Here is a 25,097-nt window from a genome sequence, read left to right as displayed (position 1 = left end):
CAAATAAAAAAAATAGCAAAAACCAAAACAGACAAAGACTATGCAAAAATTGTATTATTGTTATTATTATAATGTCTTTTAATTTGTAAAGTAAGAACAGCTAAAGAAGTCGACATTTATCGATTTCCTTTGGCCATGGAAAAATTAACGAAAAAGTATACGAAATACAAATATTAGTCTCCTTTATAATCCCTAAAGGTAGCAGAAGCTTGAATGAAATCATGCACACTTAGTTCTCACCTGCCTAAAATCTGGTCTTACTCAAAGAAAACACAATTTTGTTTTCTTCGAAATAAATATTTATTTCAAACGATCTCCTTAACAACAAAACTTGTCACTATTTTCACCTTCTTCTTCTCTTCGAATTGTCACCATCTAAATTCATCCGCATTTGTTTTATATCACCTTTCGCCTGAACCTTCACACTTTGTACTTGTTGTTTTACGGATCTATTTTTGAATTCTTCACTTGGCATCGGCGCAGTTCGTGCTTCGGAATCATTGAATAACTCCCTTACTTCAACCATTCTCTGTTTGAAGAACATATTCGGCCTTATTATGGCATGTTCTGGTGTCTTAAACAAATTCAATATACCCCAGTCTCTTTTGAGTTCATCATTCTCAGGCAGTGATTGGTTTTCTATTTCGGATTCGAGTGCCCAAGCAGCATTACGAACTTCTATTCGTATTCGCTCGCACTCTTCAAGACTGACATTCTTACTTACATTTAGTAATTGTTCCAATGGATTGACTATGTACAATGCCGCATGATCTGGTTTCGTGACGGCCTTGCCTTCATTTAGCGAGATCCCTTTATTCGAAAAATCGAACTGGGAGTAAAATTCAAAGAATTGCAGAAGCAAATCACTCACTGACGAGGTATTTTTCGTCTTAAAGGGAAGGTCCCTCCAGTCACGTCGGAACGTACAATTGATGCCGTCTTCTGTCACTCGTATATCTTCTGGCTTGGCAGATTTAATGAGGAGGTTTATTGGTGGTAGGAGTGGGGTTTTCATTTGTTGTAGGAAAAATATTACAAGGCAGGTCAAGGAAAAATTACTTATCCATCGGCCTGGCGAGGGATTTGTTAGTCCACATGATTGCGCCCATTTTCGAATGCAAAACGTCAATGGCCTTACACGGTTATCCATTTCCCCAAACATGTATAGTAATTCGGACATGTAGAAACCGGACCTGAAAATAAAAGCAAAACAAAATTTAATCGATATTCAAATAATTTTAAAATATAAAAAGTTTAAAATTGTATTATTCAATGAGTCAAGTCAAAAATTGGCAACGTCGGAAAAAGCTTAGTTTAATATTTTTAGCACTAACATTTTTAAGTCAGATTATATGCTCAAACATTTCGAAATTACAGTTACTAGGTTTCAACTGTTGAATTTTAGTAAAAGCTTTTTATAGTCAAATAAATGAAAACAATCTCAGAAAAAGCTTTCTTTATGATAGTAGCCCAAAACAAACACACTCATTCCCGTTTTCGGAGAAAAAACACCTTGCTTAACTTAAGTTTTGAAAAAGCAAGCGTTTGTTTGCTGAAGGAACTCTTATCAAAACACACATACTCATACTCTCGTGAGTCACAATTCAATTTGGCAATCCCTATGAATGTATGTATCTTACAACTATCGCTTATTATCTATCAAAAATTACAAAGCCCAAGTGCGGAACTAGTTGGGGGCTCTCTGAAGGATGCACAAATTTTTCTAAACATTTTATTGTACCGAAATTTTAAAAACTTTTATGAGTAGAGGATATTTTGAACACATTAAAAAAAAACTAACCAAACATTTCAGTCTTTAACAGAATAAAATTTCTGAAGAAATAAAAGCGCATAGAGGTTTTTACCTAACTCATTTATGCTGGGTGAAGTTCATTATACTTCCTTAGGTCGTCAGACCTATAAAGACCGGGGGTGATCTCTACTCTACTCTTACGCTCGATGTGTCTGAGCTCCATATAGCTATTCTTTAATCTCGACGATTCCGCCTCGACTGTTTTTCTTCACTTGCCTTTCGGTCTCCCGACTCTTCTATCTTGTCCAATCCACTGCCACATTTGCATTTTTATAATATTGACAATTGGCTCCTGATCAGTTTTAAATTTGATTTACGATTGGGCCATAAAACCCTTAAGATGTTTTGTAGACACCTATCAGTACAGGGCTGCAGTTTCCTGATAACCGTTTCTGTTATTTCCCAGGTGGTGGACCGTAAACCAATAATGATTCGACGTTTGAGAGGTCGTAGCTTTTTGTCTTCAAGCTAAGAAAGTTGTTCTTGTTCGGTTTCGCCTTCAGGCAGAAACAATACTTTCAATACTAGTCTAGATGTTTCAGTTATGTTGTCAGAGCCTTATTCCTCTTATTCCTCTGCCTTCTGTCAAGGCTGCCCACAGCACACCACTGATCACCAATAAGAACAAAATTGGTGGCAATATGCAGCCCTATCTGTCATCTGACTCCACTTCGGACTTCAAACTCTTCTAATAACCTACCTCCCCATTCAGAAGTCGCTTTATAATAGAGAAGATCTTATTCGGGTACCCCTCCCCCGCAAATCTCATGATAGAGTTGATTAATTCTATCAACTTGGCTTTTTGGCTATCCACGAAACTTTCAGACAGATTGTAGCAACAGCTGAACGCAATTATTTTTTATTATTTATTTTAATATTTATTACTCTAAGTCTTGATCGACAACCTCCCTTCCAAATATTATTTGTGGATACGCACCTGATTGTTTTGCCCAGTAAGTGTAACAATGATTAAACCACAAACATTAATATACAAACATATCACACTAAAGATAACAACATGATTAAGGTGACTATAGCTCACGTTATCAAGCGGAGCTCTCTTTATCTTATCTAACAAATTTGTGCTATGAAATTTGAGAAATTCTACGACAGGTGTGGTTTACTTTTACACTTTCAAAAGTTTTACCTCGCGGCAAAGAAAGAATAATTTAATTTTAAACGAACAACGAAACGAAAACGAAAAATCCTTGAAATAAAAAATATAAAATGGGATACGGGCGGCAGGAAAATAAATTGGAAAAACAAATAGGATGTGTAAAGTACACTCTATTCTGTTTCAACGTTGTGGCTTGGCTTATTGCGACTTCACTGTTTGCCCTTACAATCTGGATCAGGGCCGAACCTGGATTTAGTGAATGGCTGAGTATTCTGGAGGCAGAAAATTTCTACATCGGGATCTACATGTTGATAGCATTGGGTGTGGTTATGATGGCCGTTGCGTTCTTAGGATGTCTCAGTGCCCTTATGGAGAATATCCTGGCGCTGATGGTTTTCATTGGGACGCAAATCTTCGGATTCCTGCTCACAATATTGGGATCAGCGTTCCTTCTCACCTACAGTACAATGCATTCTAGTTTGCAACCACTGCTGCGTGTGAGTTTGAAGCGATTCGTTATGACCTCGGAGTACTCCTATTCATCGTATGTGCTTACAATGATACAAGAGAACATTGGCTGCTGTGGAGCTGATGGGCCATGGGATTACTTGGACCTAAGACAACCTTTGCCATCATCTTGTCGCGACACAGTTACAGGAAATGCATTTTTCTCTGGTTGTGTGGACTCTCTAACTTGGTTCCTTGGAGGAAAATCTTCGTGGATCGTTGGACTGGCAATGGCTTTGGGAATGCTTAATGTGGTCTGTGGAGTTATGAGTTTGATTTTAATTCAAGCAGTTAAGAAGGAAGAGGAAGAAGCCAGAGCGTATCGCCGTTAAGCTGATAAATTTCACAGTTTAAATTCTTTTACTTAGTTTTACGACTTAAGCGACAACTTTTCCTCCGATAAAAGCGTTTTCTTTTTCAATTCATAAAGTTTTTACATAAAACATGCAGATATAAGGACATAACATACATATTTTTTTAAGCGTTTATAGCGAATAGTGTTTTTTTTTGTTTATAAAATAAAATAGCCCTTTTTTAAGATATATTGCAATAAAATAAATATTTTTCTTTGTGCGAGATCTTAAAATGAATGACTCAGTTTTATTTTGTATTTCTTCGGAAAACGTGATTTCATTAAAAACAGTGCAATTCGTCATAAACATAATAACACTTTGGTATTTGGAGACTAATTTAAAATAATATAGTCGAATTTTTTAAATGTTGCCTTTATTTGTAAATTATAAAAATTGTTTGGATTTAGAAAAAACTTCGTTTAAACTACAATGGACAGAATTTAATTTTAGTTTACCGGATTTGTAAGTTCTTTAGAAATCTCATATTCAACAAGTATTCAAAGAGAGTGTGGCACTGAATTTCATACGTTTCCCTCAGTCTTTACAGTGCCGTGTTAAAAATTCAAAAACAAATGTTGGTAAAAACATCCAAGCCCAGGGGAAAACAAAAACATAAGGCTGTGAAAATTAAAATTTTGCTCCAGGAAAAGATGCTTTTTTAAAGTCTAAATATAAGAAACCAGAATTGTATTGCGGAATTTTGAATTAAATTAACTTAAAAAAGTATAAAAGAAATATGGTCAAAATCTTCAACTCTATTTTATACAAATATTACAGCATAGAATAGAATAGATAGAACTTTGTTAAACATTGAGAAACAAAAGAAAAGACAAAAAATAGTTGAGATTATGTTGAAAGAAAAGCTCTTACAGTGGCGGATTAAATTTATTTTAATCTAATTCTAATTTGTCCGGGGAAACATTTAATTTATTTAGCTTAATTCGAAGTATAAACTCAATCTAACTTAAAAATTAAGAAACTTATAGCTAAGGATGTGACTGGTGAAAGGGACAGTTTTGGAGAAGATGTCTTAACATGAGCAGTGCTGCAATTATTTCTTTCAAGTGTTGTAATGCAACTTTCAGGGATTGTTCAATGGGGTTTTTAGAGCCTAAACATAACAATTTTTGAATTGAACCTGTTAGGTAACAAAGTTAGGGCCATCTTTGAAGTGTAATCACATGGTCACGCTAGCACCAGTAGGGTCCATATATTTAGTTTTAGTTGATTTTTTGTTATTATTATGTATTAGACATAAAAGGAAACATTTAGGATCGAGTGTGGTACTCGGCAAAACACCTTACTTCAAGGCTAACATTTCATTTTTTACAATATGTTTTGCAGTTGTCTCCTGCACAGCGTTTTCACTTCTCAAGTGGACGTACAAAATGATCGGTTCTATCAAACCTAATATTCACCATTATGCCATCTTCGTTTTCTTTTTGGGCCAGGTTGGTTTGGGTGCTCGCCGTAGTGCGCGCAGTAGTAAAACGCAATTGCTATAAGGGTTTAGTTCCCGTTTGCAACTGGCAGGCATTGTTTACTGCAAATCTATTAGCCATGTGAAAATAGAGCTCCACCATTTTTTTCCACGGTAAGATATGCGATAGTTATTTACAATTTGATCTAGGCGATCAACTATACACTTGTACGCCGAACTATTCCTGATTTTGTCCAGCTTCTTTCGAATAGCGAGATGCTGTTGAAGTTCGAATAGGCCCATAACATGTCGAGGCAATGCAAACAATAGAGTTGTCAACCCATTTTATAATTTTTATACCCGTACGTACGTATTTTTATACCACGTATTTTTATAATTCGTACCCTCGCTGTGGCAGCGTGACTGTAGGGTAACACCCTCAATAAAACCTTGAAAACTACAATAAAAACTATTTTATTCGAATAAAATTACTAACTTAGGAAAGATCAGATTTTTGTCTTTCGATTGATGCACATATGATAGGTATACCCATCAGAAAAGTATTAAAAATTCCAAACTTACTTTTGCTTATCTGAAATATTGCACTAAATAAATCAGAATTTCAAACAATTCACTATTTAGCCAAAAACGTTTCTATTAGTTCATTTTTAATTTTTCAATGATTGAAATCGTTTTCAATGAATGTTTTCTTTACATTTAAGGACGTAATCGTTCCACTCAAGCCGTTCCCACCTGTCTATTTTCCTTTCAATGATCCAAAACAAAGAGCCCAAAGTCGCAAATAATTTCAACAGAAGGAATAAGCTCCTTACTCGCTATCTGACTGACATTTGTTTATATTTAGAATGAGAATTTGATGAGGTCTTTCTATTAAAAGCGACGTAATGGACTTGAAAAATCTTGTATCATCAGCGTAAATTGAGATATGAGAATATTTAAAAATTAACCTCATATCATAAATGGTGAGAATAAAAAGGAAAGGACCTAAACGACTACTTTGTGGTACACCAGATGTAACAAAAAAAGGGTAGGAGAAAGTTTGTCTGAAGCAAACATTGGTCGCATTCACAAAGCTAGTGGGTACGTAGTCAAGGGATTCTGATTGGCTAAATCTTACTACAAAAGTAGTTGAAATTTCCCCTCCGACGTAGTGTAAAAATTTCGGCTACAAAGGTAGTGCACACTGGTTTTGACGTTTCACAATCAGCTACTCGGTAAGGACACAAGAATTCAAAATGAAATAAATCTTTCGGAATTTAAATACAAATATATTATATCAATCATATTTATTATCATAATCTATTTGGTTTTATTCAATTTAAAAAGAAAACAAACTACTTAAAGTTCTGAAAACACAAATGTTTCTTATTTTATATATTTGTATTTGTCATTAATATGACAGTTCCGAATTGGCTAGCTTTGTAGTGCAATTTTTCATTCACAAAGCTAGTTGAATTTTGAATGCCCCCATTGTACACGCGTTCTTCGTGGTAAGAAATGTAAACATTGCAACAAAATTGGTTCAAAGCCATTAGTAGAAAGCGTAAGGAGTATAAGTCTGTAGGATTGATATATTACCTAAAGCTTTGCTAAAGTCCGTTTCGATTACGTCAACTTCGTTTCTTTTCTCTGCAAGACTGCAAGGAACACAAGTTGGGTAGTTATAGACTTAAATTTCTGAAAACCATGTTGTCTAGACGAAATAAAAGGTTTGCAGTGAAAATTTAAAATATCTTACAAGATGGTTTTTGGCAATTGGAGGATAGTTTGTAATACTGTTTTTTAGGGGATTTTCTGTGAGCTAAGGTTATGAAAGAGGTTTTTCACACACGTGGAAATACCCCTTTGATTAAAAAAAAAAATAAAAACTATTGAGAACGGGGAAGATAGGGAAGCAGAACACTTTTTAAGATATATGTTAGGGAGACATAAGTGAGAATTCATCATTAAGTTGTTGTTTAAGTAACCAGTATCCTCAGACAATGGGCGCATTCACAAAGATAGTTGCTACGTAGTCAAGGGATTCTGATTGGCTTAATCTAACTACAAAAGAAGTTAAAATTTCCTCTCCGACGTAGTGCATAAATTTCGGCTACAAAGTCAGTGCAAATTTGAAAAAAAAAATCAATATAATATTAAATATTTAGAAAACTTTATGGTGCTTCTATTTTAATGTGTTATAGTTTTATTTTTCGCTAAAATTTTGATAAAATTCATGACGGTATTCCAAATTTACAATCCCTAACTTCATTATTGCGTTCGAAAATGTTAAGTATCAATTAATTAAGTAATAAATAAGTACTATTTAAAAAAAAAACCTTATTAGTTTTTATCTTCAATTTATTAACTTTAAAAGAATGCTTAAGCCATTTTTTTTTTTCATAACGAATTCTTAGTCTTAAGGATATAACATGAAGTTTTTGGAATATATTGAAAAAAGGCAACGGCCTAGTCACTGATACAGCTTAGGTTCCCATCGATCACCGAAATCATGCATCAGTGAGCGTGGTTAGCAGAAAGATGGAGGATCGTCTCGAAACCTACCGCGAGCTGTTGTCATGTGTTCTTTCTTTCTGTTGTTCTTTTTCTTCTGTCCTTCTGTCTTGTGTTGTTATCACCTTACATAGTCTAGTTGCTCAAGGTGCTGTGTTCTCTACTCTATACATTTATGTGCAGAGTAGTGTGAAATGTAATGTAATATTGAAAAAAAATATAAACCTTATGTTGAAAATTAAACGCATAAGTCATCTCATAACTAAGAGAAATTACAAAAGCTAATTGCAAAAAAGTGAGGGCATGAGAAGCATGTGGTCGAAGATGTTGAGAGGTTTAAAAGCAGGAATGAAGTTCGAAAGTTTTATGAACTGGTGAAATGATATTCACAGGTACATAAACATAGAACTGAATGCTGCAAAGACGAAAGAGGAAACATCATAGTGGAAACGCAGTCAATACTAAGGATATGGAAGGACCACTTCTGCAGACTGTATAACGGCGACGAAGAACTGAATTCCGCTGTCAGGCAGGATGATCCATTCAATATAGACGACGAAAGCCAACAATCCTGTCCTCCCGACTTAGACGAAGTAAAGATTGCCATATCTAAGTTGAAGTCTAATAAAGCCGCTGGAGCGGATGGCTTGAATGCCGAGCTCCTTAAAGCAGCTGGAGATAAGTTGGTTAGGAGCATGCACCAACTTATCTGTAAGATATGGTCGGAAGAAAGCATGCCCGATGAATGGAACCTCAGTATTGTTTGCCCGATTTTGAAAAAAGGAGACCCTCTAAACTGCACCAACTATAGTAGAATAAGTAGAATAATAATAACATCGCCTATAAAATCTTCTCTGCCGTAATATGTGAACGTCTAAAGCCCATCGTCAACAACCTGATAGCTCCTTATCAATGTGGTTTTAGACCAGGAAAGTCCACAGCCGATCAAATATTCACATTACGGCAGATCCTGGAAAAAACCCCAAGAACACCAAATCGCATATGACAACATCTACAGAGACGAGCTGCATAGAGCCATGTCTAGTTTTGGCATCCCTGCTGCCAAACTCGTCCGTTTGTGCAGGATGACCATGGAAGATTCACGCTGCTCCATAAAGTTTGGAAACAACTTAACAGAACCTTTCGATGTCAAAAAGGTTTTAGACAAAGTGATGCACTGTCATGCGATTTCTTTAACATCGTACTTAAAATAATAGTGCAGAGCGCTCACTTCAACACTAAAGGCATTACCTTTCAAAAGTCTGTCCAATTACTAGCATATGCTGATGACATTGACATAATCGGAAGAACCAAGCGTGATATCAATGGTACTTTTGTGAGTATTGAGGCAGAGACAAGAAAAATGGGTTTAACGGTTAATGAGGGCAAAACAAAGTACATGCTGTCGTCAAGAAAGGGCCTACAATCCCGAAGTCTTGGTCAAAACGTTACCACCGATAGACGTAACTTTGAGGTAGTCAAGGACTTCGTCTACCTAGGCTCCGCTGTAAACGCAGAAAACAACACCAGCGCTGATATCAAACGAAGAATAACTCTTGCTAACCGCTGTTTCTTTGGACTAAGAAAGCAATTGAGTGGTAAAGTACTCTCTCGAGGGACCAAAGTGTAGCTATATAAGACCCTTATCATCCCCGTCCTGCTATACGGTGCAGAAGCATCTATGACAAAAGCGGATGAAAGCACCTTGGGTCGTTTCAAAAGATAAGTTCTTGGTGTGATCTACGGTCCCGTATGAATCGAAGTGGAGTGGAGGAGGAGATGGAATTTAGTGTTAAGTGATGTTGTATTTTAATTTCAAAAAAAAAAAACATTTTTAGATGAGATATTCGAACATCGAAAATCGTAATATTTTAAAAAGGTATTGTTTTGTTTGTGAAATAGATAAAAGCTTTGTTGGCCAGTGTATTCGGTGGTTTGAACCTAAGATTGTGTTTGTTCTAAGGGTCCCAAGTTGTTTTTACAGAAAAAAAAAAAACTTTTTTAAAAAAATAATGTGAATTTTATAAATACATAACAAAAATACTATTGCCTTTGGATTAGTTCTTCTTCTAGTTGACAAAAAAATCGACGTTTGGAAAACAATGGCAAAACTTTATTATTCAACATTTCTTAAAGCTAGAAATCTACTCTGGCATAATTACAAAAGTTTGTTTCCAGAGTTTTTTTAAAATGATAATTTAAAAACTCGAATAAGAGTCTAGGGTGCAGTGGCGAGGCGTGACTTATTTATAAAGTTAAGTCGGAGAAAAATGAGGGACTAGAAAATATATCAGAAATGTACTTGCTGAAAAAGATCTCCCAACTGAAGTAACAATATTCGGAAGTGTTTAAAACAATCTACTCAAATTAAAAATTTGAGGAAATGTGTCGCGTAACATGTCTAACATGAGTGCTAAATCTTCAAGGTGACGAAGGGATGGAGTTGTATGCAAAAACTTTAAGTTCATTTTTTAAAGCCGCAAAATCGAATATTCCAGGAAAAATATTTATTAAACAAGATATTTTTTCATACGGCATTGTTGCTACAAAAGAATCCTATTTCGATTTATTAAGAATGTTAATCTAAGAATACTAAATTAGTAAAAGATTTATATCTTGCATTAAGTTGACCTATAATATTATCTTTAATTTCTGTACAAAAAAGCGTTTATAGCGCGTTTTTGAATCCGTTTCAAACATTATCCTTTTCAATGCCGGTTCTCCGCAACCGTTAGCGTTTAGACTTTCGAAAATTGATTCAAATTTCTCTATGAAATCAGAGCCAAGCCAAGCCAAGGTTCAAAACATTCTGTTTCTCTCTTTGCGATTTTAACATCCGTTTGTTTATTTGGAATCAAATTGAAAAGAACACCAGAAATATTTGCTTTATAATTTAATGAATAAGCTCAAAGGAGGGGTAAAGTGTCCTATTTCTACAACTTTTTTTTCTTTAAGAAATTAAATTTCTTAAAGTCATTATTTTCATCTAACAAAAAATCTCTCAAACAGCAATCTCTTCCTATAAGAGCCATTGTGACTTTTAAGTTACTAAAATTTAAACAAAATGCAACCACATTTCCCAAATTACTTCCAATTCAAATTTTGTTCACACTTTTATTTATACACCTTGCACTGCAAATCTGCCTCATTAATGTTGGCTACTTGTGCCACTTAATTAAAATTACAGTAACTTTCTGCCAAAAATAATTCCACTACGTAATTTTGCTTAAGTGGCAACCCCTACTTCTTAAACTTCATCCGCCGAGAATGAAGGAAAATATCGAATAAGTCGATAGAAGACGGGTTACGTTTGGCTTGTTTTCTATACAGAATGGATGAATTTTTGTTTGCTCTATGAATAACAAGTGTAGTGCGTCAACGCACTGCTTTGCTTAGGCTCAACCTGACATGCGCATGCGCAATGCGTATTTCTCCATTTCCAACAATCTTGTTTGTTTTTGCACAAGCAAGTGAATTTTCAGATACATAGAAATTCATCGAAGGAAAGGCGGTGAACATCGGGTTATTTCTATGCTTAAGAAAGCGTTGGTTGAATAAAGAAGCACTCGCCTAGGGAGAAGTAAAAGAGGAAACGGGATAGAAAACAAATTTTGCTCTATTCAGCGAAAAAATAATAACCCGGCATACCTTTGAAGAAGAAAATACATGTTGATTAAATTATTGTAAGTAATGTCGATGTCACAAGGGTTGCTGTTGTATGATTTGTTTATATACATGATGCATGAAGTTTTTCTTGTTGATATTGAGATTTACAAAAGGTAAGTCGATAGGAATCGACTTATATGGTGCCTTCGCCACTGCTAGGGTGCGACCCACATTTATAACTTTCCATTTTTGACCGCCAGTTATAATTTCTAAACGTTTCACAAAATATTAATAACAATATTTTGTTTGAGGTCAAATAAGTTTGAAGTCAATATCTTCCTTTGTTCTTGAGACACTTGAGTCGAAAACCATTTATCAGTTTTTAGTTGCTTTTGTAGACTTTAGTATTTTGTAAATTTAATTTTGTGATCTTTGTCAATTGTTTATTTTTCAAATTTATGATTCTTTCAAATTTATTATTATTATTCGCTAGCTTTATTGTTCTCGAGATTTTACAATTTTTACGCTTTTAAAAATCCTTTGATCTGTATATTCCAGAGACTTTGAAAAGTCGAAAATTGTCAAAATTTTCAATTCATTGACATTGTTTTTTTATTTATTTATTTATTTATTTATTATCACAGGTACAATGCAAATAAATTTACATCGTCCGGAACACATAAAGCCGGGGATCTAAGCCCATAAGTGGCTGATTTAAAGTAATTACAATAATAGGAACTTGTATAATAGAGTATTATTATGTTATAGGGTTATGGTTGATGTAATTTAGGAATTAGTATTAATTAGTATTAGGAATTGTTTTAATTTTATATTTGGTTTATTTTGTGTTTGTTTAAAAGTGGGAAAAGATGTGATGCGTCTGGAGGTTTGGTTGTATCGAATAGAGTTTGTAAAGGTGGAATGTTGTGATTGAAGTGACTTCTAGTTAAAGGGCAGGATTGCAGTACATGTTGGATGTTAAGAGTTTCCTGGCAAAATGTGCAAGTAGGAGGATTTTCTTTTTTGAATAGATACATTTTGTTGAACAATGCATGTCCGAGCCTCATTCGAGAAAGTTGTACGGATTGTATTCGGTTGAACGATTCATGATAAGTGACTCGCCCTAATGTAGTCTTGTGCTTTCTCAAAAACGAAGTAGAGTTATTCCATTGGGTTTCATTTGCTTGATTAATATCCTTTAGGACTAAATTGAGCATAGATGATGGGAAAGGTGGTATGCTGAATTCCAAAGGCATTTTGATAGCTTCACGAGCTGCGGCGTCTGCTTTTTCATTACCCAAGATTCCGACGTGGCCAGGGGACCATATAAGGTGTATTCTAGGATAGTTGGACCGGATGATGGAACGTAGTAAATGAATGATCGGTTTGTTGTTGTTATTGTTGGCCACACTTCGAATAGCACTTAGGGAGTCACTGCATATAGCTGTTTTTTCGTGAGTTTTGTTAGCAAACTCAAACGCTTCTACCAATGCCATCATTTCTCCAACAAAGGCGCTTTGGTTTGGAGTCGTGAGTTTTTGCAATAGTATTTTTTTGCAATTGTTGTCATGTCTATATACACTATAACCAGTATTATCATCTTTTCTAGAAGCGTCTGTGTAGAGTATGCAGTCGAAGTTTCCTATCGATATTATTTCAGTAAATTTTTGTCGATAGATTTCGGGTGAGGTTTGTTCTTTTTGTGATTGGGCTAACGATGTGTTGATAGTGCTTCTTGGAAATAACCAAGGAGTGACATCTGTGTCGTAATAGGGGGTTTTTGGAAGGGGGATATTGATGGATTTAAGGTGTCGGATGGAGTTGAAGAGAGAGCTTTTAATTTTTGATTTGTTCGAGGTTTCCCAGCCTGTTTTGCAAATATCGTGCAGAGGATGTTTGTGGTCTGTTATGCTTTTAATGACAATTCTTGACTGTGCAACTTTTTTCATGTTAAAAAAGAAAGGCGTGTTGGTTTCTGCCAATAGTGCATCTATTGGTGTTGATGGCAAGGCTCCACAAGCTTTTCTTATTAAGGCATTGATTTTTATTTGAATAAGGTTGTCGTTGTTTTTTGTCCAGTGTGAATATATGGATATATTGTGTTGTGTTGCTCCTCTAATAAGAGCTTGTGCTATATTCACAGCCGTATTCATGTGAGGACCTTTGTTTTTCTGGCAAATAATTTTGAGTAGGTTTAGAGATTTATTCATTTTATCAGCTACGAACTTGGCGTGAGCTTGCCATTTCCATGTCTTTGTGCAGACAAGACCAAGGACTCTCATTTTTTGGCTAAGTGCAAGGGTTGAGTTATTAAGTGTTATTGGACTTCCTGGGCAAGATCTTTTCCTGCATACGTGTAGGGCTTCCATTTTTTGCATGGGTAATTTTGCACCATATTTTTGACACCATGTTTGAGCCTTTTGTATGCATTGGTTGAGAGCGTTATTAACTTCTTCTGGTTTACCAGAGCCTAAAATAAAAAAGTTATCAGCAAAAGCTAAGGTTGCTTTAATTTGGCTTGCCTTAGTATTTAGCTCATTTAATAGCGAATTTACGTAGGCATTGTACAAAATTGTTGAAATTGGTGACCCTTGGGGAACTCCGTTATCGATTTTGTGATCTGATGAATAGTATCCGTTGACTCTTACTTTTATTATTCGATTCGACATGAATGAAATGATGACGTTCAATAGGTTTGAGTCTAGACCCCAGTCATTAAGTTGTTTTGTTACGCCTGAAACAGTTACTCTTTCAAATGCCTTTTCCAGATCTATGGACAGGAGTACTGTATGTTTTTGTGCAGCCAACTCTGAATGTACTGCTTGATCAAGCATGTGCATCAGAGTGTGCGTTCCTCTATCAGGCCTAAAGCCGTGTTGTCCACTATTAATGCGTTCTTCTATTGTCCATTTTATTCTATTTCCAATTATTTTTTCAAATAATTTGGATAGAACAGTGAGCAGAGAGATTGGGCGGTAACTATCTAACGATTGGGAATCCATATTAGGTTTAGGTATTGGGATTAAGTAGGCTTTTTTCCACTCATGAGGGAATGTTCCATTTTTTAAGATGTTGTTATAGAGGTTGGCTAGTCTGCACAAGACCTCTAATGGCAATTTTTTAAGCATGGTAAAAGTTATTTTGTCTGGACCAGGACTTGACCCTTTTGTGAGACTTAATGATTTCCTCAACTCGGGGATAGTAATTAAAGCAGCACTTGAAGATGTTAAGGAGGAGTAAAATGAAAGTGAGTTGTTTTGTTGCAGGATCTGATCCGAAAAGTTTGCATCAGCGCTGTACCCAGCCCATTTAGCTGCGAAAAGTTGTGCAATATCGGTTTGATCGGATATGGAAGCCATGTTGTGTCGAATAGCAGTGATGGAACAACGTGTGTGATTACCGTTTATGGTTTTCACTTTGTTCCAAAGTGTTTTGGAGTCCATTGTTGGATTGATTGAGTCCAAAAATGTTTTCCACGTGTCTTTTTTTGCTTCTCGAACGATTCTTTTGACCTTTGCTGCCAAACGTCTGTAGGTAATGATGTTAGTGGTAGAGGGATGCCTTTTCAGATTAAACCAAGCTGTTTTTTTCTCAAGGATTAGATTTTTTATGTTTTTGTTGAACCAGATGGGTTGGTTAACATTGCAGGGAGGATGAGAAGTGGGAATTGTGGTGGCTGCAGCCCGCCTTATGATTTTTCTTACATTTGCCGCTTCTTTGTTGACATTAAGTGACATGGGAATGTTGGTCGAAATTTGAACTGCGTCCCTGGAAAATTTTAGCCAATTGGCTTTTCTTTCCAAAAATCTAGGTTCAAATTTGCGGGCTAAGGAATATGTTGAGCCTGTTTCTATTATTATGGGGAAGTGGTCACTTCCTTCCAAGGAATCTTGGGTTTTCCATGAGGTGTTTGCTGCTATTGACGGTGACACAAGTGTCAAATCTATAGCAGTGAAGGTGTTTCTTGTTGAAAAATGGGTCGGGGAACCATCGTTCAACAACACAAGGTTAGAATTTTGTAACCATTCGGCTATCACTGTTCCTGCACTATTAGTATGCGGGGATCCCCACATTGTGTTATTGGCATTAAAGTCGCCAAGCAGGATTCCATGTGACAAGTGATTTACAGCCAGATCTGAGTAGTCTTGCTGAGTTAAGTTATGATCTGATTGCCTGTAAATATTTTGAATTGTAAGTGGTTGGGTTAAGAGGATTTTTAGAGTCTGGGTTAGTATTCCGTTTGGACAGCTTGTGTATGTATGCGGTATATTAGATTTAATTAGAATGGCAGTACCATCTTTGTTTCTATCGTGGAGTTTATTATTAAAATAAGCTGTATAATTTTTGTATTTTGCGGGTGCTTTGTCTGTGGGAATTTTAGTTTCTTGTAGAGCGATTATTTCAGGATTGTATTTTTTTACAAGGATATCCAAGCTTGGGAGATTGTTGAAGTAACCTTGGATGTTCCATTGGAGAATTTTTATATTAATTTTTTTGCTACTGTTTACTGTGGAGTTATTATGAATTTGATATTGGTTTGTTGATGATGAGGTTTGTTGTTGATCAAATGTTGTCGGCCGTGAATTTCTCTGGCTGGAGCGAGGACAAGGAGGCTCTGCACCTGAATTCCTCGTTCCCTCTCCCTCCAGGGGCACCCACGACCTTGTGTAAGGAATGTTACTTGTGTTTTTATTCATTGTCATCATTATCAGATGTGGACATGAAGTATGTTTTGTTTTCTATTTCGGTATTTGTAATTTTTGATATCGGGGAATTATATGTGGTTGTTGAAAGTTGAGATGATTGGTTGTGTGAAGTATGTTGTGGGTTTTTGTTGTGAGTGTCTGGTCTAGGAGGAAGTGGACGATGTGGAATTTTTGGAATGATAGAGTCTGTTGTTGCCTTTGTGGCATTTTCTGAGTTGGGTTGAAATTCGGAAGTTATTTTAGGTTTTGTGATTGAGTTGGTTGTAATGGGGGTTGTTTTGCTATTGTTTGTTGATGTGGATGTTATTTGAATATCTTTTTCCATGTTTTTGTTTTTTGTTGAGTTGGATAGATTTTTGCTAGGGATATTTTTCTCCTGGATATTTTGAGCTTCTCTAGCTCTGGATGCATAGGTTTGGGAATTTAAATTTGATTGAATTAAGTTTTGCTGTCCATAAATGCGCTTGGCTTCTCCCATGCTGCACTTATTTCTAGTTTTTATTGTTAGGATCTCTTTACTTTGAAGGTATTTAGGACAGGTTTTGGATGAAGATGCGTGGTCATTGCTGCAATTGGCACACTTGATTTGTGTGCATTCTAGGTTTTCATGAGCTAAGAGACTGCAAATTTCGCATATTTTTTTATTTGTGCACCTTTTTGCTGTATGTCCCAAAATCTGGCAATTTTTGCATCTCATCGGATTTGGGATGTACTCTTGCACTTTAGTTTTATACCAAGCAATATCGATTGTGGGAGGGTAGTTATATCGATCAAAAGTGAACAGCATTAGCCCCGAAGGACGCATTCCGTTATCGGTTTTCTTTTGGAATTTATACACATCTGTTACACCTTGCTGTTTCAGTTCATTCACAATTTCTTCTTCTTTTATGTTGATTAGGCAAGGTGCATACACAATGCCTTTCGATGAATTGAGACTGGAATGAAGTGTAACCGTAACAGGGACTTGGCCAAGATTTGATATTTTAAGGAATTTGTCTGCAATTGACTGTGATTTTGTTAGGATTAATATATTGTTTTTTTATGCAGTTAAATCATTGTGCTTCTTCTAAACGAAAATTAACTTGTTAACTTCCCATAGGAAGTTATTGTAATGGGTCCGATTTGTCAAATTAAAAATTTTGACATTTCTCGACGTTTCAAGGTCCCTAGAGTCTAAATAAAAGATTTTTAGAATGATGTCTGTGCGTGCGTGTGTACGTACGTTTGCACGTCCGTACGTTCGCGACGTATTTTTCGTCGTCCATAGCTCAAGAACCAGAAGAGATATCGATTTCAAATAAATTTTGTCATACAGATAATAAGGCAAAAAGGGCTCTCAAGAAAATTGCGTGGGTGGTTTTTTTTACCATAGCAGTTTGAAAAAAAGGTGAAAATGTTGGTTAACCCTAAATATGTTACGAACCAAAAACGCTAGAGACTTAAATTAAATTTTATATTATAAATTGTAACGCGATATCAAAGAAATATATTTTTTTGAAAAAAATCCATTAAACGGTTTTTTATAAATCAAAAAAAAAATGTGTCACATCCAAAATTTTACGACTTAAATATGATTTCATCTCCAAAACAGTTTTGTGCAACGAAGAATTATGTTTTTGACATCTGATAAAATTTTGAGAAAAATCGAATTGACAGTTTTTTTTATAAAAAATAAAAATCTAAAAAAAAAAACATTACTCAAAGTTGGTAAAAATTGAATATCGATTCAAATATCTTTTCAAAAACTTGAAATTAATAAAAGTTGGTAAACATTGATTTTCGACTCAAATGTCTTTTCAAAACTTTAAGATATCGGCTTTAATTAACTTTAATCTTTCAAAAAATATTGTTGTCAACATTCAGTAACATTTTGAAAAAAATCGAATTAACAGTTTTTTTTACAAAAAATAAAAACCTAAAAAAAATGTATAAAAGTTGGTAAAAATTGATTTTCGACTCAAATATCTTTTAAAAAATTGTAGATATTGGCTTTAAACTACTTTTATATTTCAAAAACTACTAATGTTAACATTCAGTAAAATTTTGACAAAAATCGAATTGACAGTTTTTGTACAAAAAATTAAAAACCTAAACAAATTTAACAAAAGTTGGCAAAATTGATTTTCGACTCAAATATCTTTTCAAAAATTTGAAAAATTGGTTTCAAACTAATTTTATCTTATAAGAAATATTGTTTTCAACATTCGATAAAATTTTGAAAAAAATCGAATTGACAATTTTTTTACAAAAAATAAAACTCAAAAAAAAAAAAACAATACTAAAACTTGGTAAAAATTTACTTTCGACTCAAATAGCTTTTTAAAAATTTAAAATATTGGCTTCAAACTTATCTTATTTCGCAGAAAATATTGTTTTCGATATTCAGTAATTTTTATATAAAAATCCAACAGTCCGTTTTTTCATAAAAAATAAAATCTACAAAAAATAGTACGCAAATTTGGTAAAAATTGATACGAGTACAAATGGACAAACTTTTAAGCAAGACAAATCGACGGACGGGATGGGAAGTTATAAGTGTGGGTCGGATCCCACTACTTTATTTTCAAAATATTATTTCGAGTTTCGTGATCTTAGATTTTGAGTCTTATCCTATTTAATAATCAAAAAGCAATTTGTTTTCTTCAATTAAAATTACAAGAATTTGTAGGCAACCAGGAACTGAAAGTTTCATACAATTTTCGCGACACAAATTTAATAAATTTAGGACTCTGGATTAATGCTAAGTGATTGGAAGACAATTTTGGTGATTCCAATCTTTAAATTAGGACTTGTTGCGAAAATTTCAGGAGTTTATAGTTGCTTTCGAAAGGATATCTGAATTTTAACATGGTTTTGTGGTTGTACGTTCTACTGTATGAAATCTTAAGTATTTTGTATTTATTATTAGAAAGTTGATTGAAAAATTAGTCAAGAAAAATGGGCAGTTAATTCTTCAAGTCGCATTAATTTTAAACTGGGAACTTTACTTGGCTATCATTTACTAACAGAATTGAAGATACAATAGGTTAACTGCCATTCAAATCATTAGACCTGTATTAAAGTCAGCAGATAATACATGTTAAACAAAGAAACCAAACAATGATATTTCCTTCGGCGGTACAAATTAATTCAGTAAGAAGCTTTTTTTAAAGTGGTTTTGTTTAACTAACCCTTTAAATAATAGTAAAATATTATACTCACAGATTATTCATGGACAAGTCTACCTCCAAATTCAAGTGTTCATGGTGATATTTCAATATGGGCACCCTAGCTTGTAGAATCTTCCTCACGTGACACACTCCCGGCAAGAAGAGATGCATCATATCGCCAATACTTTCCATCTGACGTTGTATTTGTGATCGTCCATTGGTTAAGTTCTCTTTGGTATGATAAACCAGCCGTGAATCTTTAGTCTTTCCTCGCTCATCGAAGTCCAATCTTAAGATCAAATCCAAATCGCAACCCGTCTTTCCGAACCCGTTAACTGTCGATCCGAATGGTTGAGCATTTGCAGCTGGAAACATGCCAGATATCGACGACTCAATTTGTAGTGCTGCCAAAAATCTCAAACGAACACCCAAGTCATTTAGCTTCGTTGCTTGATGTAAGATCTCAATTTGATCGTCTAAGCTATCGGCCACGCGCAGGAGATCACTTAGTTCCTGATTTTGAAATTGCTTCGTGCCTTCCACAACAACTAATGGTCTGTCACACTGTTGAGTTTTGTTCTTCCTCGAAGATGCCTTAAACCAGAGAAATGGTGACCGCACCGGAACACCAGACAAATCCTCGTTATATGCTGACGCATCGATGGCATGCATCGCTTCTTGTTCATTCGAGAACTCTATCAAGATGTAATGGACTTCTTCATGGTACATTCGGTAATGTTGTGCATCGACTATGGTACCAAAATCCGAACAGTATGTGTAGAGTTCTGGGAAGGATTTGTCCGAACTAACCTGAACAACAATACTGCGTGCAGCCTGGGAACGTTTTCCATTGACAAATTGATCAAAAGTTAAAACTTTTTCTAAAAGAAAGAAAGGTTTTAAGCAAAACATAACAATTCAAAATATTGTGAGTCTATAAGTGATAATGTACCTTTCTGTTGCTGCAAATGTATACTTCCAAGTGACATTCGCCGAGTAAGGCTGCCAGTGCGAAGTGTGATATTATTTAAATAGTTTAGGGCAACATTTTGAAATCCTTGCCGCAGGAAGTTGTTCATAATTACTCTGGTTTTGTTGCTAAATTTATTTACAAATTTAATTTCGTTCCGAATGTTTTCCCCCTCATATCATGAGTTTGTGAGGTTACGACACATATTTTTTTTATTTGGGTTAGATGTCAAAAACCAGCTGTTTCAGAAATTGTAATAAACCACCTTTACAATTAAGCTTAGATTGCATTGCATAAGTTCTTATAACGGCGTTGTTGATTGGTAATTTTTTTGATTTCAAGTTTATGGAAAAATCCAAAAGCATTTTTTTTGAAGAAAAACTATCATTGAAGTCCTGGTCAGTAGTCTCTTGGTTTACTTTAGTAGAGCGCCTGAAGTTTTGTTTTAACAGGAATTCTCAAATTATTGTTCAGCCGCAAATGTGAATTAGAAAATTCTACACTTTTCTCTTTATCAAGCTGAAATTCAAACAAAAACAGGCCCACTACGCGAGATAATGCTCTGACGAAAAGCTTCCTCAAATACATTGATTTCTTCGTTGGCTGTATATCATGTAGCTCCATCTTATCTGAACTAAAGATCGCTTTGGTTACCATCCTTTAATTTAGGCAGTAAAAAGCTACTACGAGTAGTTATGGTGTTCCCTATTGACTGTAACATTATGGCCGGCTTCTTTTTTGAACAAATATGAACTAATGATGATTCCCTCTTCCTATAGAGCACAGTAGCACACCAAACATTGACTTGTTGAGGGTGTCGTGAAGTGATGATCGTTCCAAATACAATAATTTTGTTTATTAACGTACCCATTTAACCAAAAATGAGATTTATCGCTGAACTGAATGTTCGTGTAAAAATCGGAATCGGGACCTATCTTGTTTTGGATCCATTCATCTACGTTACGAAACGCTTGATGGTCTATCGGCTTCCATATTCTTATAAAAGTTTGATTTTTAAGCTCGTAAACAAAGATCCTTTCGCAAAATGTTCTTTAAGGTCTCTTTCGAGACGTCTTCGATATTCTACTCAACAGCAGTAAAACCATCTACTGAGTGTGAATAGTTCGTTAAGTTAATGTGGTGCAAGACTGGTTCATGGTTGCTCCGATTACCAAATATTTCGTGTGATTATGTCGGCTGAACACTTTATTTTGGAAATAAATTTGCACAACTTGCAAAAGTTGTAAATCTCTTTATTATAAAATGACAAACAAACTGATCATAAATTAAGTGAAAGCCACAAGTCTACAAAAACACACTTCGCTTTAAGTGACGAGATCACTTCTTGTTTTTTTAAATAAATATTAACCAATTTTTACAAAACATGAAATCAATTTTTAAAAAATATAAACATCTCAAATAAATTACTCTATAAACAGGCGGATTATCAGGTGACTTCTTTTAAAATCTGTAGTTAAATTAACATTCCAAAATTGAAAACCTATTTCCAAACAGTACTTTTTTTGAAAAGAAATTTTGTCCAAAATTAAGCATACACCTTGCCTTAAAAAGGTGTGTCTACCTGGGAATGTAACACAAGATTTAACACGACAATATAATCCCGAATTATATGTTTGCAAAGTAAAAGATATTGACCAATTGAAGGCAAACGACCATGCCCTAAGTTATTCGTAGTTCGGGTTTTAGAGCAACTTCAAATGGACATCGAGCTCGAGTGAAAAACTCCTCTTAACGAGGTGCATTTTTGTCTTAGTGGCTCCTTTGAGAAACAAACATATCTCAGGCTCGGAAAACCTGCCCGTTGTTGTCCTAAAGCCAATGCTTCTACAGAGAGTGACAGTTTTTTGAGTCATGGACCATTAGTTTTATTCTTTAAAGACGTTGCTAGAAACAACGTAGGCATTAGAATCTTATTTGCTTAAGGTGGCGTTACAACCCTGTGTGAACTTGGGCCTCACCCAACAAACTTCTTCATCTAGCTCGGTCCCTAGCTATCATTTGACCATTTTGTCTGAGGATCACGAAATATCCTTAGTTTTTCTGACTCGTTAAATATTGCGTCGAAATCAACAATAGTTTTAGACCTTTAACAGACTCTCTCGTTGCAGTCGTAGCCTAACAACAAATGTACTAGTTCACCAATTCTAATAATTCTATTACAATTCCCATCCATGCACGTGTGTCAACCCGACTTCTGTCACTTAAGACATAACTCGGAAAAACAAATTGCATTTGCGAAATTGTTTTCATAGTTTATTTTTGTGCTTTGAATTAAAGAATCTAAAAATGGGAAAACCCAAAGAAAACCCTTCCGAACAGGAAGAAAAAAACGAAATCTGGTCCGATCCAAGATTTTCTCATCTTGTCAGTGACCCAAGGTTTAAAAACCTTCCAAAATCGGAGCGCAAAGTCAAGATCGACAAACGTTTTGAGTCGATGTTCAATGATAAAAAGTTTAAAGTAAAATATACGGTGGATAAATACGGAAGGAAAGTCAATAAATCATCATCAGAGGATTTGAAAAAATACTACGACATCGGTTCCTCAGACGACGAGGAAGAAGAAGCAAAAGAAAAGCAGGAAGAAGAGAAACAAATCATAAAAGATGACAACGAACTGGATGTTGACGAAAACGATGCCTTGCAAAGTGATGGAGAAGTTGTTCCGACCACACTGAAGGAGCGTTTGCTAGATCCAAACATCGATTATGCCCGAGGAGAAGGTCGGCTCATATCGGACAGTTCGTCTGATGATGAATCGTCTGAAGACGAAGACGACGAGCTATTCATCGAGCATGTCTGGGGTGAGCTAGATCGTGACGCTGAAACAACTGAAGAATCAACCAAGCGTCTGGCTGTTTGCAACATGGATTGGGACAGAATTCGAGCATCAGACATCATGGTGGTGTGTAGCTCATTCTTACCACCGGGTGGGAGTATCCTCAGCGTTACAATTTATCCTTCTGAGTTTGGAAAACAACGAATGGCCGAAGAGGAAAAGCACGGGCCTCCAGAATTGACAAAAAAGAATAATGATGAGGATAATTCAGATTCTGAGGAGGAACTGGTAAAAGAACAGGACAGTGATGCTGAGGAAGGTGACGACTATCACATGGAAAAGCTTCGGCAATACCAATTGAATCGACTCAAGTACTATTACGCGGTTATTGTTTGTGATAGTGTCGAAACAGCAGACAAGATTTATCAGGAGTGCGATGGTATTGAGTATGAGAGTTCCGCCACAAAAGTGGATCTCCGCTTCATACCTGATGATACATCTTTCGATGACGATGAGCCTCACGATGTTTGTACAGAATTACCCGAAGTAGGCCAATATAAACCTCGTAACTTCACAACAACTGCATTGCAACAGGCTACCGTAGATCTAACCTGGGACGAGACCAGCCTGGAAAGAAGGGAAGTTGGAGATAAGCTTTTGTCGGGCAAAATAAGTGAAGTCAGTGACGCTGAACTGAGAAAATTTGTAGCCTACAGCAGTGAAGAGGAGGAAGAGGAAGAGGGGGAAGAGGAAGAGGATGATGCCGATAATGCTAATGAAGAACTCGAGAATGTTGAAAAAGTTGATCAAAAGAAAGAAAAACCATCAAAAAAAGAAGAAGCTCAACCAACAAAGGACAAAAAAAAGAAGACAAAGAAAGAGGACCCAATTTCAAAATACAAAGCACTCCTTCAAGAAATAACTGAAAAGGAAGAAAAAGCTAAGAAAAGTAAGTTTGAAATGGAATTTTCCTGGGATGTTGCAGCCGAAGAAAAGTCTACAGAGAAATCCGAAGAGAAAGCCAAACCATTGACGGTTATCGAAAAAGTTCTTCAGAAACGAAGTGAAAAGAACAAACGACGCAAGGAAGAGCGCAAGAAGAAAAAGAAGCAAATGAATGGAAGCGATGTTGATGATGCTGCTCTCGATAGTGACGAATCTGATGACCATCCCGATGACATAGATATGAATGATCCCTACTTTGCTGAGGAGTTTGCCAATGGAGAGTTCGAACCACCGAAATCAAAGAAGAAGGACAAAAATAAGAAAAAATCCAAACAAACCGATTCCGTTGACGAGGAAGAAGAACGTCAAGCCAAGGAATTGGAATTGCTTATGGATGATGACGATGAGGACGATAAGAAACAACACTTTAGTTTAGAGAAAATAATCGAGACCGAAAATGAAACCAAATCAAAGAAAAAACGGAGAAAACAATTGAAGAAGTCTAAGGGTGAAATTAATTCAGCCAAGAAAGAAGTGGATGATAATTTCGAAGTCAATGTGGAAGATGATCGTTTCAAGGCTATATTCTCATCGCATCACTTCAACATAGATCCAACTGATTCACACTTTAAGAAGACAAAAGGTATGGAACAAATTATTCACGAAAAATTGAAGAGGAGACATGGAAATGAAGATAAAAAGAATGCTGCAGCTGAGGTCGAAGATGAAACGCAATCGAAACGGCCCAAAAAATTGATAGAGAATAGTTTGCTGGTAAAGAGTTTAAAAAGAAAACTACAACAGCAAGGTAATGCTAAGAAGTAGTTTAACTCGATAAAATGTTGATTTGTTATAAATAAAATTATAATTCTTATACTTTTAAATAAAAATAAAAGTGGTTTTACTCTCTAAACTATTTTAAACAAAATAATTTAAAATAATTGCGTTCTTAATTAAGGTATATTGTAATGTACATAAACGTTCCAAGTGGTTTTTTAACGTCCAGTGGCTCTTGCAAACAATAATCCCTAATTTACTCTCTTGATGAAAAAGTACATCATTCGAAAATTTTAGATACTTTTCTTTTTACCTCGAAAACAAAAATAGATAAAAGTTTTAAGTCACAACGTTAGAGTTTTATTTTTTTAGTTTGAAAAATGCTGAGTGTTGCGTACTTTCTGCCCTCTAAACCTGAAAC

General features: G+C 35.3%; 3 protein-coding genes across 3 annotated transcripts; 2 read left to right on the top strand and 1 right to left on the bottom strand.

Annotated features, from left to right (window-relative positions):
- Nucleotides 1-276: 276 nt before the first annotated feature.
- LOC129938864 (poly(A) RNA polymerase, mitochondrial) lies at nt 277-20,350 on the bottom strand. Its single transcript, XM_056046670.1, has 3 exons — nt 20,138-20,350; nt 19,238-20,066; nt 277-1,193 (listed from the first exon to the last, which is right to left on the bottom strand). The coding sequence occupies exons 1-3, from the start codon at nt 20,262-20,264 to the stop codon at nt 344-346; spliced, it is 1,806 nt and encodes a 601-aa protein (XP_055902645.1). The 5' UTR covers nt 20,265-20,350; the 3' UTR covers nt 277-343.
- On the top strand, nt 2,901-4,027 carry LOC129938865 (tetraspanin-2A). Its single transcript, XM_056046671.1, has one exon. The coding sequence runs from the start codon at nt 3,041-3,043 to the stop codon at nt 3,767-3,769; it is 729 nt and encodes a 242-aa protein (XP_055902646.1). The 5' UTR covers nt 2,901-3,040; the 3' UTR covers nt 3,770-4,027.
- A 2,027-nt stretch (nt 20,351-22,377) lies between the features above and the next one.
- Nucleotides 22,378-24,816, top strand: LOC129941993 (ESF1 homolog). The gene has a single exon (XM_056050785.1). It carries the CDS (start codon nt 22,463-22,465, stop codon nt 24,722-24,724), a length of 2,262 nt encoding a protein of 753 aa, XP_055906760.1. The 5' UTR covers nt 22,378-22,462; the 3' UTR covers nt 24,725-24,816.
- The last annotated feature ends 281 nt before the right edge of the window (nt 24,817-25,097 follow it).

The sequence above is a fragment of the Eupeodes corollae genome, chromosome 1 (assembly GCF_945859685.1).
Source record: "Eupeodes corollae chromosome 1, idEupCoro1.1, whole genome shotgun sequence".
Classification (NCBI taxonomy): domain Eukaryota; kingdom Metazoa; phylum Arthropoda; class Insecta; order Diptera; family Syrphidae; genus Eupeodes; species Eupeodes corollae.
Note: the sequence above shows the minus strand (reverse complement) of the source record. Positions and strands in the feature narration are given on the sequence as shown.

Excerpts from the sequence above, each read along its gene's own strand:
- LOC129938865 (XM_056046671.1), top strand. The coding sequence starts at position 3,041 with ATGGGATACGGGCGGCAGGAAAATAAATTGGAAAAACAAATAGGATGT.
- LOC129941993 (XM_056050785.1), top strand. The coding sequence starts at position 22,463 with ATGGGAAAACCCAAAGAAAACCCTTCCGAACAGGAAGAAAAAAACGAA.
- LOC129938864 (XM_056046670.1), bottom strand. The coding sequence starts at position 20,264 with ATGAACAACTTCCTGCGGCAAGGATTTCAAAATGTTGCCCTAAACTAT. Across the intron at positions 20,067-20,137 it reads ACATTTGCAGCAACAGAAAG|AAAAAGTTTTAACTTTTGAT; the intron begins GTACATTATCAC and ends TCTTTCTTTTAG. Across the intron at positions 1,194-19,237 it reads GACTTGTCCATGAATAATCT|GTCCGGTTTCTACATGTCCG; the intron begins GTGAGTATAATA and ends TTTTATTTTCAG.